The sequence below is a fragment of the Mizuhopecten yessoensis genome, unplaced genomic scaffold (genome assembly GCF_002113885.1).
Source record: "Mizuhopecten yessoensis strain PY_sf001 unplaced genomic scaffold, ASM211388v2 scaffold9033, whole genome shotgun sequence".
Classification (NCBI taxonomy): domain Eukaryota; kingdom Metazoa; phylum Mollusca; class Bivalvia; order Pectinida; family Pectinidae; genus Mizuhopecten; species Mizuhopecten yessoensis.
In genome coordinates, this window is record NW_018407845.1 from 133,970 (window position 1) to 151,814 (window position 17,845).

Sequence of the window (17,845 nt, forward strand, 5' to 3'; positions counted from 1 at the left end):
CCAATAATAATCCTTATTAAAAATATGTACATGGTAGGCGGAGTAAGCATGATAATTTTCAATTAATGAATCATTTACATGCAATATAAGAAAATAAGTACATCCCAGTGCATGTACAGGGCATGCAAATATATTGTTAGTTTAGATGAAGTCAAGATAAAATTTCATTGGATATAATATAAGGTGAATTAAAACACACATCATGCTCACATATGACCACCCACATCTGTTGATATGGGCAATATTAATTTATTAAATCGGATCCTAATGACTGAGCCTTTATTTGAACGGTTGTGAGCACTAGCCCCAGGTCACGTACTTATGACGACATGCATATCCTCTAACTGCTTACTCAGCACAGTCACCTCGTATCGCGTGACTTCAACAAATAAATACATATTGACGGAGATCACACATAATGGTCCTGAATGATATAAACAGACAAATAATGGCAACATGGACGTAAACATATACAATTATAATTGAATTAAAAGTCTGGAAATCTTTCAACAATTAAAACGCTATCGCTTTCAAGCCGTCTACTATTTGTAATAAGAGTGAGTTATTGGTGAGATAGTGGCTGAGTTGTCGTCAGATATAATGTTATCTAACCTGTACGCTGGAGGCCGGTATCAGGTGCTATGTTCTCTAGTTACTATAGAAACACGATAAGATGGAGGTGACCGTGGTTACCCTGAAGTCGTCCTACCACGCCGGCCAAACACCATCTACCTCTATTGTAGATATACGATACCTTGTTTCTCTCGTAGGGGATGTGATCCCGAGTTATTCCCGTACCTTTCGTGTTTGGATGCTGAAATGTATATACAGCGATGATTGACAACAGTGTTGTTTTTTATATAAGACAAAAATCAGATTTGACTAAGATTTACTCCTTAATATATCTTATTACGTGGATTAATTGCACTTTGTGTACTTTTCAAATGTTAAATAATGTATGTTTATTCCATTGCCCTACATCCGTGCATGGTAATAAGTTATTTAACACTCTCACTGTACATACACATATAACACAATTTATCATTCAGTAAAGCAATGCTTTAGTGGCACCTTCATACATAAACGAAACCACGAAGGTATTCATCCGATATCTCAGATAGCAGTTTTAGTGAGGATGAATGGATGATGAATGGACGCACACCGTGCCGGTGAATTGTACTTCCGTGCAATGAACTAGTGCTACCTGCTACGGGAGACAAACATCTTCTATTGTATACGCGGAATTGTTATTAAGATGAATGCTTTATTTTTTGGCAAATTAATATTATTGATTGTTCATGTCCATGTTCATATTGCGCTTAGAAAAAATGGGACGAGTGCATCTCACCGGAAATTCATTCTTTAAATCACGTGCAGAACACCGGAAATACATTCTTTCAATAACGTGATTACCAATTGAAGAGAATTCTTTAATAAGTTATTTTTTGCACCATTTTGCGTCAAACGTATGACGGAGATGCACAGTTGTACATCGTAAAATCATTAAAACGTTACGATTTAAACAACTTTGTCAAACTATCGATACAACTATATTCAGAATAAATAGACGTACGCCGATCAATGGCTAATATGTCTGTCCTCGTGCAGTTGAATATTATTTCATGTCCAGGGGTTTAGGCTAGGGAAGTTCTACCCAAGGGGTTTTCAAATTTGGTAAAACCCGAGGCTTTGCTGAGGGTTTTGCCAAGTTGAAAATCCAGAGGGTGGAATTTCGTTATCCTACACCCTTGGGCATGAAAGAGTATTTTTCTCTCATTCCAACAACCAAAATAAGCCCAGAAACCATGCAAACGCGTGTGTACTGGCTACCATTTTGAAAATATCAATTTTCTCCCTGAACTATTTTGACGAAAACGAACTCTTCAGTGGGATTTAGCATGCCCCAAATGTGCAAACAAAGTAGGCGCAGAGAAAATGATCTCATCTTTCTAATGTGTACGGTAAAAATGTCGTAAAAGGTTTTAATTTCATCACGTTGCCTTTTTCCGTATTGCGGCATCGGTGTTTTCCAAATTCGTGACGTCACGTCATTGTTGAGCCAGTGTGACGTCACGTCACGTGAAATGGAGTGTAAGATTAATAGAATCCATCCCTGATTCGAGATATGGATAAGGTTATTCAAACCCAAGGGATAAAATATTGATCAGAAGACCCGAGGCCCTTCCGAGGGTCTTCTGCTCAATTTTTTATCCCGAGGGTTTGAATTACCTTATCCATACCTTACATCAGGGATGGATTCTATTTCTTGCTTGTTACCTTAAACCTGTAAAAACGGAAAAACAGCTGCTCTTCTAGTAAAGTTTTAAACTGTCCGCACATTTCTCATTTGCATATGAAGCCCGGAAGGCAGGTGTTAATGACGCCAATGACCCTGACTGACCCTAAAACGTCATAAAATGACGCCTCGAACAAGAGCGTGACCCCGGAAGGTCACCACAATTCCCCGCCAGTCTGCGCGTGTAAGCGATCCAGACCCGTTGGTCGGATAGAATTTTTCAGCACCGCCGGAAATGCGGATATCTCGGTCTAGTATGCCAGAAAGAATTTTCCTACGCCCCTTTCTTACCCTGGACAGCTCTATCTTACACACACGGAAATGAGAGAAAATGTTATATTGACTTAAAGTTAAACCCGAGGAGTAAGCATACACTGTGTGTCGGATACTTATTACTTACTTACTGCATTAGACATGATAGCTTAATATTTGAGACAATTTACAACGGTTTGCTTGTATTGTATATCTTTTAATGTGTGTATGTTTTCCTCCATAGAAAATCCAGGTACGGATTGCAGGAGGACGACAAGACACAGACGGGAGGCTGGAGGTGTTACCCCCGGGACAGAGAGAGTATGGGGTCATTTGTGGTGACCAATGGACATTCAAGGAGACCATTGTGGCTTGTAAACACCTGGGGACTGGCTACGCGCAACAAAACACCTCTGTAAGTACTCATCGAATACCTAAGAACTAATGAAACTGCTGTACTTATGGTCCTGGTCTGATGGAGTCCTCTTTGATCATGTACATCGTTTGTGTAATATGAACGGATTGGCTGTCATACAACATAATAATAATTAATGACACTTTGGATGTAGTTGAATTTGCCTCTATCAACAGTTGATACTGCTATCACATGATCTTCTTTGTTTCAAGGACAAAAGCCATAAGTCTTGTGCAACATGAAGGTTCATGTATATGATTATGCACATCAGTGTAGTTCGTGGTTTTGTTGTCAATACCAAAATTCCCAGTTTAAGAGTATGAATTTTACCTAGATTTACATCATGGGTGTAGTTGACGAAGCAGGAAACGCCCACACTTACGGAACACATGGTGTTGTTCTCCTTGTTCCTTTTCAAAGGTCTTCATGTATGTCTTCCTTTTGTTCATAGTTTGCGCTAGTTTTCTCTTGTGTTTAAATTACGGTTTTGCGCTCACGCACACATTTTCCTCTGTTCCTGTTATCGTTTTATCGTACCGAGTACGAATTCTTTTTTTGTGTTCACGCTGTAATAAATTTTCATAATAAAACTCAACATGGTAGCAAACGTCTGACTTGTCATTGAATAAGTTGTCATATATCATATGTATAACAAGTGTGGTAGCTGACGGATTTTAGTGAATATTCCGTTAACTGTTAACAGTGTACCAATATATTTACACAAAGTTATCTACAATTACAAAGCCTAAATTATTCTTTTGATGTAAAATGCCAAAATATAAGATCTCCGAAAAGGTAATTTTACTCTTTTGAAATAAAATAGTTTTGCGGGGGTATACGTATTAATGACTGATTGATTTCTCATTTTGACTCTTTGTAAGTTCGCTAATAGATGTCAAACGTCCTCGTGTCATTGAAAAGATAGCAACTTCACTGACCTTCTGTGGGTTAGACATAGACCAACGTGAATAGTTATCTATCTACGATACCTTCTCTTTTTATAAATCGTTTGCCAACTTACCATATATTATGACTGACGACGTTTGTAAATTATTAAATAAACTCTTTTCTCACATGTTGTAACCCTTTAATGTATTATGTATATAAAAATACGGGACCATGCCTATTAATTTAACATCTGGTATTAAGATATCTCCTGTCTTAGTGACCTTGGTGTCGCCTTGATCTGAGTGTTCGACGTTAGTTATCATCTACAGCTATGTTAAATGTATCTGAACCGAGTTCTTTCCCTGTCTAAACTGATCGTATATAAAGGTCGATACCTTTATCAACAGTATGGAGACTTAAAACAGATGTTGAACTATTGAATGCATACCTCGTGTTCCTCAATCGTTCACCATTGAGAAATATTTAGCTTTGGCAGGTAACCAGTATCAATAAATAGCGGTAACGTTAGAGAAACGTCATTAATTCTTCCCAACTTTTCAGTGTTTGGATGTTTTTTTTTAAACAAAACGACGAATGTATTGATGCTGTAATATGTATAATTTATGATTATTTTTGGATAAATGTTCAATCCTTTTGATGCCTCTGTGCTGTCATCACATTACTCAGAGGCGAAATTGATCATATCGTTTTTCATAGTTTTTATGTTCGAATTTCGTTGTATCACGGTAAATATGTGACACACGACTTCAGGTATAGTAGGAAAAATCCAGACAGATATCAACAAGATATTCTTATGGACTTTTGGAAACATGACATTGCAGAAAACTTTACATACCAGAGGTTTTGGTGACTCATGGACAACTTCTTTAGATTTCGCGACTTGTACTTTGTAAAGTACGTTCAATTTGGTGTTAAAACAGATACACGTAATCTGTTACGTAAAACGGCAGTGTAACATCTAAGAGTACACGTCAGAGGGGTCAGAGGGCATGACATGTACTGGTGTTACGCTGGATCAGTAGAAAACACTCGAGTTTGATCCTTGACAAAGCTGTTGGAATGAATGAAGGCTTCTCTCATTGATGATCTCAATGCTATCCTCGTTGTTAGTCTTTCCTGATTCATTTTCCTCTTGATGCTTGAAGTTATCAAAGGATAACTTCTCTTAACTTTATACCAAAGACAGATGAAAATGGATCTTACCTTCTTTTAGTATTTTATTACGCTTTCATGCCAATTAAGTGAACTTCAGGCATCAGTTGCAAAACCTTGCCTGTTTGACTTTTACAAAAGAAAGACAATATCATTTTCCAATGCAAAAGGCTAAAGGAAATCGAATATTCCTGCATTTTTGTTTGTACCTTTGTAATCACTTAAGTTTTGTGTCAAGTTAAGGTTGATCGATAAAAAATTATTTATTTGAAGGAAAGTAATTCAAAGGCGGCCCATATTTCATGTTTACTACGCATTATTTAAAGTCTGATGCTCCATGTATGTAACATCCTGCTCTTTGATATTTCAATACGTTTCAACGTAAGATGTTTCTGTCAGTGTATTTTAATTCACGATTTGATACACGCAGCCATTTCTGATTCGTATCTCACGGTTGTAATCATTAGGTCTAGACAACTTAAATGAATTGATATTTCTGAACGTGTTCATTCTATTTTAATCAGACTTCAGTGTTCGGAGGTAGAAATATGACTAAATATTTCTACTCTGTGAGATGCACGGGGAAAGAGGAGAACCTGAACGAGTGTCAGTGGACAGAACACGACGGTGGCGTCAGGTGCAGGAGGGCCGACTCTGTAGCAGGCATAGTCTGCGCAAATGGTTAGTACAGCCAGTATACTAATATACACTAGATATTAAAGTCATAATTGAATCTAGAGTTAGGCTTAAGGATCCCTGTCCCACTAAACTGTGTTACATCGTATGTTCAGACACCTCCCCTTAATTTCGTTTTGGATACAGTACTAGGTTCGAATCCCGGCCTTGCCCGGCGCTGAGGTACGTCCTCGGATCACTTTTGTTAATTTTATTTTGTTAATTTCATTTTTATTATTTTTTCATAAAAATCCTTCAAGGTATAGCTCTTTTTCAAAAATGATTTGTCAATGCTTTAGTCATACCACAAAAAAATCAGTTTTCATTACATAGTTACAGCTTTAAGCAGCGAGACGGGGATTATTAAGCTAACAATGACAGGTATTGTCACCTAGCAGTTACATGTTTACCATTAAATCGTTCAAGGAGGTTTTTTTCATTATCCGTTAGGTAACAAACACATCTAAAATGTTAATCGGTGAAGGCAATGCTCACCTGTCGTAAACGTGCCAGGCATCCATTGTGATATGTTATTACAGCGAATTAGAGAGGGCGTACCCATGTGCTATTAGGATTGGAATATATCTTCATGAAAGCAGTGCTGCAAAAAACGATCATGTCAAATAGAATAAATCTGCAACGTGTCGTTTATCTTAGTTTGTTAACTGTATCAAGATTTAAAACGTACTAGAACACACCAAACGACTGTCTCGTGTATGTCGTCAGCTGCAGCTTAGTTTATCACAAACTATGCAATACAATTTTACGATAGCTTATATAAAACTCTAACTTAGACATGCAATTTGTATGATAGCAAAGGTTGAACCTATAATTATCTCGATATATCACTCGATGAGATAAACATAATCTGCTAAAATATCTGCGGTTGTAAACATACTGTTTTACTTTTTACTTTAGGAAAATATCGACTCGTCACCTAAAAACATTAATATTAATAAAATAATTTTCACTTAGATTTTCAAGAATTACCAACTTTTTTCATATTATAAATTGTTTTAATACCTTTCAATGTGATTGAAATTAATATTAATCTACTTTATTGCTTTAATTGCCTAGTAAAGAAGGATTTATGAGGATTAAAAATGTCTTTGGATTATTAAATAAGGTAGTTTGTCCATTATATAATAAAGCAAAAATATAATTATTCGGTTTTAGTCAATTATCAAGTGAAGGTTTTAAGAACGTATTTGGATTTCGAAATAAATAATGTATCTATTTCAACAATTACATTATATCATTATATTATTATAATCTACTTAGGAATGAAAATAAACCATGTTTGTACTTTAACATTAAAATGTCCGTGTAAAACTGATACATAAAAAACTGGATTATAAAGAATACTTAGATCAAGATAGAAACTACATTATTTGAATTTAAATGAAATTTAAAACCTTTGTATGGCCTAAGATCGCCCGGATCAGTCACTTTCGACCTCGGTAGTCTATCTAATGCCTGCCAATAACCGTGGACCTTGGACGGTATGACTTACCTCGCCGTACCCCTAACGGTTTAACAATCAAACACAGTAGAAGAGATACACCGCGAACGAGCGGTGTCGGTATATTACTTTGCACTGAGCTAAAGCTGAAATTGCATTTAACTTACAAAGGGTCTGTATGCAGTTCATTTAAAAGGAAATATCGAGTTTCTGCAGAGTTCCAAAACAAGAAGGTTTTTATTTCGATCCCCAATGTAATCAGGAACATCTGCGCTCGATTAACGCCTATCACAGGTCGTAAAACTAACAAATTTATATAGGAGGCAATCAAACGGGAACGCTTGGAAATACACGCTAACATATTGTGTAGTAAGTACAAGAAAGACGCATTATGAATTTCTCTAATATTCATTCCTGATTTCTTGATGATATAGCAGAATTGAAAGATTTAAGCTAACGCTTTTTACAGCCAGCAACCCTTGTTGTTAATTTGCCAAACCTTTGTATGTATGGGAGTATTGTTATATAGCACAATGTAATACACAGGTGCTCCAGTTAAAAGAAAAGATCCGAAACACATTGAAACGTACAAAATGCCTTATGTTTTATGAATCACAGGATCATTTTGTGATGATACTTAATGCTAGTGATGCTATTTACAAATGCAATCATGACCAGTTTAATTTTTAACGCGCTTAAACGAACAACATTCATGATTTGATGACTTCATACTGTATACTTATTTACTTTTACAGGGTTAATATTTCATGGTTGACCTGATCAAAACAATCTATCACGGAAATATAATGTTACACTTCATTGCCTGGTAAAAATATCCCAATGAAGTACGAACAGTTGTATTTATTTTGCAAGTGTTTTATCAAATTAGCGTAAAATACTACACTGAATCGGTGTGTATCTGCATTATTTGGTAATGGAAGGGTCAACAGATATGTTGTTTTATGTCCGTATACTAGTATTAGTATTAGTTCAGTATTGAATTTCGCGCAATCTTTGGTGTAAATTATCACACGGCAATTATCAATTATACTGTATACTAACATTTCGTAACATTACCCTAAACTCGGATCTTCTGCTTATTTAGATTTACCTGACCTTGAGCCAAGTACATATATGGTGGAGACCACAGCTTTCCTTCAGGACAGATCCCTGTATTACCTGACATGCGCAATGGAAGAAAACTGTCTGTCAAGTTCCGCTTACGACCTCCAAAGACGAAATCCTTATGGTAAGACACTTTTTCTCTATCTGTCCAATATAAATGTGTTGAATTTATTTAAACAACAACCTTCTGATCTTCACTGATCATGATATCACTGTCATTTTTTGTAATAGTACGAATACAATGTGTTATCCTTATTCAGCTTTGCTAATAGGCTGAGTTATACCATTCATTTATATTCAGTTTGTTTTTGTAGGGTGTGCCTAAAATATGGCGATGTCTTTAGTATTTAACAGGTAGACAATACGTTCATGATATTCTTCTCTCTGAAATACTAGTATTTATGTATTCAAAGGTTCGTTTGATCGGAACGTACACAAAGTTATAAATATTACAGTATGTCTATCTGTTTGTTTATATAGGCTGGAGGAGAAGCACCAGACGGTTGTTGAGATTCTCCAGTGTTGTACGTAACCGTGGCACGGCTGACTTCAATCCGACCAAGAGGCGTCACGAGTGGGATTGGCATGCATGTCATATGTAAGTCACAATTACACTAGGAGACAACAGGGTGACGTCATTATTAATACATTTTATTTACCACTATCCATTCAAGATCCACGTCCCCCATGTAAAACGCCGAAGTGGGGTACCTTTATCCCAGATAGGTGATCCCAGTTCGGGAATTTCTATTTTCAAAATCTTGCACAGAGAGTACGAAAAAAGAAAGTCTGAGTTCAAAATGTTCAGTGCCATATCGACTGACGTTTTGAAACGTGACGTCATTTTCATGTGAAACGTGACTAATGAAATTTGATATTTTGGCCTGTGCAGAATATCTACCATTCGAAACACAGACGGCGTCTGGCATTGTATCGCGTTAATATACAATTAACAAAACTCACTGTGAGTGTTTAATTGTAAAGTATACACCAGATCATTTCCTGTTCTATCTAAATATGTTCCAGGTTAATAAACTGTATCTATTAAATCTTCTATAGCTGTTACTGCATCCGTAGTAATGTCACTGCTGAATTTACAAATCTCACAAACTTGGTGTTAAACTGATCAGTTGCGATGTAACAATAACCCATATACATGAAAGACAGTCTTGTCCTAGGTGCTATAGATGTCTAATATACTAAGTTTAGGAAGCTGTATAGCTGATATGTGTCATAAAATATCAATAGCAGTACTCCTCGAATTAATACTATTTAAATACCCTTTTCACGTAGCTGTACACTCATATAGGTTGTGCCGTTATTTTCATACAGAACTCCAATTGTATATCAATGTCGCTATGACAGTCCAAAAGAGAACACAAACAAAGTAAAGTCACAGTAAATACGTGTGTAACGATATCAGGCACAGTGATACGAAATGTGTGATAAGTATATTATAATTATGATTTGCAGAGTATGTCGTATCATCTCATGTTGAAGTCACCATTCTGGGGTGTCATTTTTGCTATCCGACGGATGAGAATTCTTATTGTGGTGTCAATATCGGATTGACTCATAATTCAAAATGTGACAATGTCCCGCTTTGTAAAACAGCGTGTTTGGCAAATTACTGAAGTATCGATACTCAACTTGATCTACTAGGGGTGGATTGGTTTTCTACTTAACGATTTGTCCAATACGGACCTTATTCACAGGTTTGAGTGGACCTTCCGTAATGATCGCGTTAGAGAATAGGGACGTCAATCAGTGACCAATGAGGGCCTATCAATAACGTACCAGGATACGTGTCACAGACGAATGTGATACAATAAAACGTATCACGTGCTTATTGAGGCATGTATTTTTCTTTCATCCCCGTGTTAACTGCTTGTAACACCCCCGTCTTGTTTTAAATACAGATATCTAGTGTTCAATTTTCACGTTTTATATCGCACACATCTGAATTTGTTTGACAGGCATTATCATAGTATGGAAATATTTGCCCACTACGACATCACGGACCAAAACGGGAACCTTATGGCCGAGGGTCTGAAGGCCAGCTTTTGTCTCGAGGACTCTGAATGTGGACGAGGGGTTCGACCAAAGTACAATTGCCAAAACTTTGGCCAACAAGGTAGATAATATATTTCAACTGTCATCATGTCTAGTTGTTTATTATAATAAGCTAACATGAATAAAAGCGTTTCGTCATTCTCACAACTTAATAAAACTGAGTTAATTTTTCATTGTGTCTTCAGTGTTAAGTAATATCAGTATTGGATAAAAGATGTTTTATGATTAAAAATGTAATGAGAAAAGATTATTGATCACATTTTTTATGTCCAGTTCAAGTATTACAAAATAATCCAATCGGTTAATTGAAATAATTCACCGCCTCAAATATGTTCCACCAACATATACCAATTAAGGATCTGGCCATATTGGTTATTCAGTAAGTTACTGAATTGGGTGTTAATGTTGATGAAAGCCTTTGGCTACGCTGATACCTATCTAAAGGATATCCATGTAAATATTTCTTTTGTTTGAAGGAATATCTGTCGGGTGCTCTGATAACTACATGGCAGATATAGACTGTCAATGGATAGATATAACTGACCTGAAGCCGGGGAAATATATATTCAAGGTAAGTAATAAAAGTAAGACAGACCTGTAGCCGGGGAAATATGTGTTTAAGGTAAGTTATAAAAGTAAGACAGACCTTTACCCAGGGAACTATACGTTTAAGGTAAGTTATAAAAGTCAGGCAGATCTGTAGCCGGGGAAACATGTGTTTCAGGTAACTTATAAAAGTAAGACAGACCTAAATCAAGAATAAATATGTGTTTAAAGTCAGAAATGATGTTTCAGTTGTTATATATATACAATGGCCCTAAAGCCGGAAAATATGTGTTTAGGGCAAGTTATAAAAGTAAGACAGACCTACAACCGGCGAAATATGTGTTTAAGGTAAGAAATATAAATGTCAGTGGTTATATACAAATGCAGTAAAGCCGGGGAAATATGTGTTTAAGGTAAGTGGGATGAGGAAATGTGTTTAGATACAACAGACATGAAGCCAGGTGATGGCATTCTCTCTCGTGCTTGAATTGATTGCATTCGGTTAAAATCAAAGTTTCTATATCTAAGACACCTAATCCATGTGCTAGGTTTCCATCAAGCTCTACCTGCTGCAATAAAACTCCTATCTGCCGTGGACATTCCAGCACATTTTTATACACGCAAAAAATGAATTTGCTGATGTATTTTGTAATTATTTTCCGTTCCTCTGCAGTACAATTAAGATCGTATCTTCCAAATATCGCAGATCTACAGAGATTACAGGCAGGAAGTCATGCTAGAAACACATTAACCTCCCACGTGATATTGGAGATTGCCGACAATCTTGCAACGTTCGAAAGTGATAGCCATGTATTTGTTAAGATGAGGAACATCCCACCATGTATAAATAAACAAACTAGATGTTTCTTAAGTGAGTTTTACTATCTAAATCACCAATCAATGGTTAGTACATTTGGTTATCTGAAATGTTTTGGATGGATTCTAAAAAAGAGTGAGCATGAATCAAATATCCTGGTGACGTTTGATCAATGGCAGTCGTTCAAGTTATGTAACCATGGGAATGTCGGTGGTCTGTCCTGGTAAAACATGATTTATGTCATACCATGTGATCTATTATCGTTACCAATAATACCTTATAAAGTTAAGAAAGTGAAAGAAAAATCAATCTCCAATATTGTGAAAAAAGACAACATTATAAAAACAAGGATGCATCAAAGAAAAACAAAAAGAAATGCAATATGAATTTAAACAAAAATGACTCCTGCATTTGCCAATACTTTTGAGCACATTCCAGCAAACGGCATATAGCGTATGGTGTTCCTATCGAAACCCCCAATCACGAAATGTGTGATGATGTTTGAATGGTATACAGTATGTTTCCATTACGATAATTGTGATGACGTTTTTAAGGTTCCTGTGGAAATGTCGCCAGTCCAGTGGCTATTTCAAAGTTATTTTGCTTTTCTTGATAATATCAGGACTTTCTGGATAGTCAAATGGACCAATAAGCTATATTACATAGCTATAGATCGGCCAGTATTTACTTTGAGAGGTTCAAGCTACCCTGTTGTATTCAGCTGTTGATAATGTGATGTTTTTATGACAATGTCATGACGCCATCTAATGTTTATGTATTTACATTTCAGGTTGAGATAAATCCTTCCTTGTTGATAGCAGAACTCAGCTACGACAACAACGTGATCACATGTACGTTGGCTTACACCGGATACCAAGCCAGAATACTCGAATGCAAATTAGGAAGTTTGCTAGGATAACACACAGCGAACTAAACAAAATAATCGACGCCAGTATTAGGTGAATTTTAATGCGAAATTCCAAAAGGTCCAATAACTTTTAGTTAAGTAACGCCACTGATATTTCAGGAATCACTCATCTCTTTTGATGCCGAAGGTTGTCTCCTTTTCATAAACTCTGACTGATTTGAAAGGGACAGGCCTGTGAACATTACAATAATGAGTTGAAGATTCGGACTAACCGTATGACGTTGACTATAACTATGACACTCAGGTGCAGAGAGACGCTTAATATCGATGTGAAATATAGACAATATATATCGGTCTACTTACATTTGTGATGTAAACAATGATTAACCCACGCTAATAGGAGGGTCAATAATTGTGAAAAAACATAAGGTACACAGCTTTCATTATACCAAATGTCTTTCATATTTTGCGAATGTCAGCTGTATTGTATGATTTGATACTTTGGCTTATTTCCGGTTGACATAAAACCCGACAGCATTATTTACATCGGATGTATCGCTGACTTGGTTTAGCGTTGTGTGTAAATCATCCAAGTGAAGGTCTGCATAAACCCAGTGACGGGTAGGGCACGTCCATAACACCTACTCATAATCTACAGTCAGGAGGCTGTGGCGGGTATTGCACGTCCACAGAACCGTTCCACTCATAAACTACGTGACGCAGCATGAGAGGGGAAATCACTTTGAAATCCATTAGTTAGAGAAATGAGTTGTCATGTGCATTGCTTTTGTTTGAGTGTTTATTTTATTGGTATTTCTGTGATAAGTGATGATATGAATGTGAAAACAGTATAAAAGTTTGTTGTTATTGTAATGCAGATTAGGAATTTTGCAAATAATGCATTGCCTACTCGTTGATTTTTTATTAAGCAAACATGCTGTGATCTATATTTAATCAATATAATTTCACAAATCATAATATAAAAAGTGCCTATATCGTATGCACTATTATCAACCATGACACCTAGATAAGAACATGTGTTTATTATATTAACTTGTAACCAGGTGATGTTCCCAATGACTTTTAATAATAACTAATGTAGAAAGGAAATGTCATATTATATCAAAACACACCAGTGTCATAAGATTTTTAATCAAATATCGTTATCATATATTTTCTCAATTTGTTCAGATGTTCATCCATTAACTTATTATTCCACAAACATGAATGTTAATCATTTAAGATATGCTTTAATAATTCAATTAACTTTTAGAGTAATTTGATAGTAAAACGTAAAATGGAAGTCATTACCAAAAATTATGTAAATTTTCATGATGAAGCGCTTCTTCAGTGCTATGGATGGGGGAGTATGTTAGAGACGTTGAACGAACGGAACATGATTTACAAAAAGTGAAGATTTCAGTAAATCTTGAATAAGCGGATTATGATAACATCATACTGTTTTTAATTTTTAATCGTATCTATTTTTGTAATCCAGACAAAATTTTAAATATTCTTTTGTTTTATAATTACACCCTCTTTTGAAAACGGGGGTTCTTAAAGCTGTGATATATAGAAAGAATATATTTTAATTCAAAGTATCGATAACACAATGACAATCCGTGTTTTTTTTACTAAGTTGTGTTCCAAGAGAAATATTAAATCCAACCATCTTTTTCTATATTGGCCATTACATTTGGTTTAGCCTTAGTCAACCTATCATACTAATAGTCACTGCACACTCTATTGGTCTCTTTCTCTAGCTACTATTTCTGATAACTGATAGGTTTTGTCAATGCCTCTCATTGAAGGGATGGCGGACAATGTAGCTTTACAACTCCAACACTTTCCAAAATAGGTGTGACAATGGCGGAGACGTATAGTCCTTTGTTTGTTCTCTACTCAAGAATCACACATTAGGACCAGATATAGTCCCTAACAAAAAAGGGGGTAACTTTGGTTATGCATTGTAGAACTGTTTCGTATATTACTATGTAGTACTTTTTATATGCGAATCACCGGTGTTGCGATATTTATACATTGTGAGTTGTAATCATTGCCTTGTGAACTCAGAGTGGAGATATAAATAATACCGATGATATCATTGTCTCTCACAATCAAAATATTAATAATACATTGAATTCAATTATATTATAATGAAAGTGTCGCGTTCATGAACTATGAACTCAATATGTTTGTTCTATTGTCATGACCTCATTGTCTTTCGTAAGCATCAACTGTATTTGCACAAGGATAAGAAAATAGACATTTAACTGTCGAGCGGGTCTTTAACATCCACTGTGTATGTATATATTTGATAACGCACGTGTTTTTTATGCTTTATTTGGATTTTATTTATTACTGATGTGCATAACTTGTCTAATAAATGATACTCTAAACTAATAAACATGGTTTTAGTTTTGAACGACACTTAGTCTTAGAGAAACAAGTATCAATAGCCATTTCGAGCTAAACAAGCTCCATCATTAATATATATTTATTTGGAAAGACATTTACAAACTAACGATCACCGACACATGCAATTTTATATGATAATTTTATGTAATGATAATTTGATTAATATAATGACATCTTGTGAAATACAACGCCACAATGTATTGACATTGACAATCTTTTCAGTGACCAACAGATGAACACATTTGCCTGATCCTAAAAAGCCAATTGCGCTATGATGTACTATTCCGTCTTTGCATATTGCAGAGTTATCTTCTCTTGGGAACAGGTATTGATTGTTACGTCATTGGTTTGTGCGAGAAAATTCCGTCGTTTTCTCAAAAATTGATGACGTTACTCTCACAAACAAGTGACGTAACAATCAATACCTGCTCCAAAGAGAAGATAATTCTGCTATACGCAAAGACGGAATAACCACTTGACATACAAAGACAGGAAGCAGCTATCGAAATTAAGTAAATCTACAGAAAACGCAACGGATGAAACATGCATTGTGCCTTATTGACTATGTTGTCCACTTATGAGTGGTACTAATGGTTGAAGTAATGAAAAATGGGTCTAACGTGTTCCAAAATAGCGTTACAGCAAAAAGGGAAAAGATGCCTACAACTAAATCATTGGTAACTTTAAGCCACACCAGATATTCTGTTATTGTAAGCCAGTATATTACGTAAACAGTTCCAAATGAAATTACAGCTTAAAAGGTTACGGCAAACCTCGGAGCTGCTAGTCAACCTGCAGAGTCAACAACCTCGTGACGTAGCGTCATCATTGGAATGTAAGGAATGTCCTATTTAAACATTCAAATAATACATTTGAGAAACCATATGGAAAAGGTTGCTTACAATGAACATATACAACATGAAACCCGAAAACATTGTCTAAAGGAAAAACCAGTACAAGAATCAAAGAAATAGTTGAGATAATAAACTACCCCTAAATAGCTGACAAACACAATGACACACTGATAAAAAGTTGATCATTTCCTTTTGAATACGAATGACATTTCACTATCATGGCAAAATGCATCAAAATGGCAAACGCGAAAAATGAGAAATTTTCTGCCACACAATTAACACGTTTATCTAATGAAAAATAAATGTGATGGTGAAATGTAATAAAACGATAAACTAATACAAAACATACGAAGTGTTACATTCCATAAGAAGTAAAATTACAAAATATATAATGATATTCATATAAAAGTGAAGATTTATATACAGTGAGCATAAATACACCAGCAGCGTATAATGCGCCGCTAGTAAGCTCGAAAAGAGTTATGTTGTCAAGACGGTTAGTGTGACCTCTGTACATTTGCGACAGTCGCCGTGGGAGCTTGTTGTGCAATAATATTCATAGACGGCACAAGTGTATTGTTTACAAGGCATTTTCCTAACTTATGCACTTATATGTATTACAATTTTATGTACCTTGTAAAGAGAATAGATTAATCACGGATTGTTTTACTAGTGCCAGAGTAAAACATGAACCAGATTATGAAGATGGCTGCACACTTCCACTAATAAGTGGAAAACAAATATATTTTTTCAACATTTTTTCGTTTTAATTTTAGTGTAAAAAAGAAAGCTCTGAGAAACTAAAACAACAATAAGTTAATGTGAAAACCAGAGCATTGTAAAATCAAATATCAAACAATACATACACCATAGCGTGTTCACACAAGGAAAATAATCGAAACTTAAATGTGTGATCGAGTCCTCTTGTTGTTATTACCTTTAGTTCAGTGGTAGTGGTTTATTGACGTGTTTAGTTCCACTTTCAGTTTCGTTTTGTCGAAATCTGTACTCTGTTTATCATTTGGAGCATACCAATATCTAAAGCCTTTTTCACTTAAGATGAAACTTGTCAGCATGATGTCCAGACGTCAGTTGCTTTGTAATTTATATGTATATGTTGTCGTGTGTTATAGGCATATGTATTGTTAACGTATGCCGTTATTTACCATTAAGTTTCAATGGTGCTAATAATCAGATAAATAACACACTGTATGCGTTATCTTTGAAGAACACTTTGAGTCGCTGAGTAAGGAAAATTGTCCAAAATTTGAAACGAAATTAAAAGGTATAACATTGATTATCGTTACATAATCCTTTCGTAGATAAAACTTATTCCTTCTGTTCTATTAGATAAATATCTGCGCAGGATAGATCCCTAATACACCATTTACCATAAGATAGCCCATGATATCTTGCCAAAAACCCGGTACCATGAAATTCAACATAGCAGGAAGTTGCTTGGCCACATACACAGCCTAACATGCAGATTAACAATCTAAAATTAATTGCGATGACGTTATAAATAACATGCTGAAAGTCTCACACATGACAGGGTGAATTCAAACAACTCACATGCAACAGAAATGCATGTCTGTTTATTATTTCAGAACCTGTTCGGAGGTTCAAGACCTACTCATATGGAAATTACAAAAATAAATGAGAGCAGCACGTAAACCCTTTGTGACGCCCAACCTGAGTAATGCGTATGACATGCAGTATTACACGTGCGTGTATAACATGTGTGAGAAGGGGAAAACAGAGTCGACAATACACTCTCGATGTTTCATAATTGTTAACAACACAGAGTCGACAATACAACCTCGATGTTTTATAATTGTTAACAACACAATGTCGACAATACACTCTCGATGTTTTATAATAGTTAACAACACAGAGTCGACAATACAACCTCGATGTTTTATAATTGTTAACAACACAGAGTCGACAATACAACCTCGATGTTTTATAATTGTTAACAACACA

At 35.6% G+C, this 17,845-nt stretch overlaps 1 protein-coding gene across 1 annotated transcript in view; it reads left to right on the top strand.

The window, feature by feature from the left end:
* LOC110457158 (lysyl oxidase homolog 3-like) overlaps positions 1-14,997 on the top strand; it is a 16,404-nt gene extending 1,407 nt beyond the window's left edge. Inside the window, exons 2-8 of the mRNA XM_021508272.1 lie at positions 2,793-2,963; positions 5,549-5,705; positions 8,267-8,410; positions 8,767-8,884; positions 10,263-10,420; positions 10,836-10,930; positions 12,513-14,997. Coding sequence (XP_021363947.1) covers positions 2,793-2,963; positions 5,549-5,705; positions 8,267-8,410; positions 8,767-8,884; positions 10,263-10,420; positions 10,836-10,930; positions 12,513-12,641 — 972 coding nt within the window. The 3' untranslated portion in view covers positions 12,642-14,997. The remainder of the gene's footprint in view (positions 1-2,792; positions 2,964-5,548; positions 5,706-8,266; positions 8,411-8,766; positions 8,885-10,262; positions 10,421-10,835; positions 10,931-12,512) is intronic.
* Positions 14,998-17,845: the final 2,848 nt, after the last annotated feature.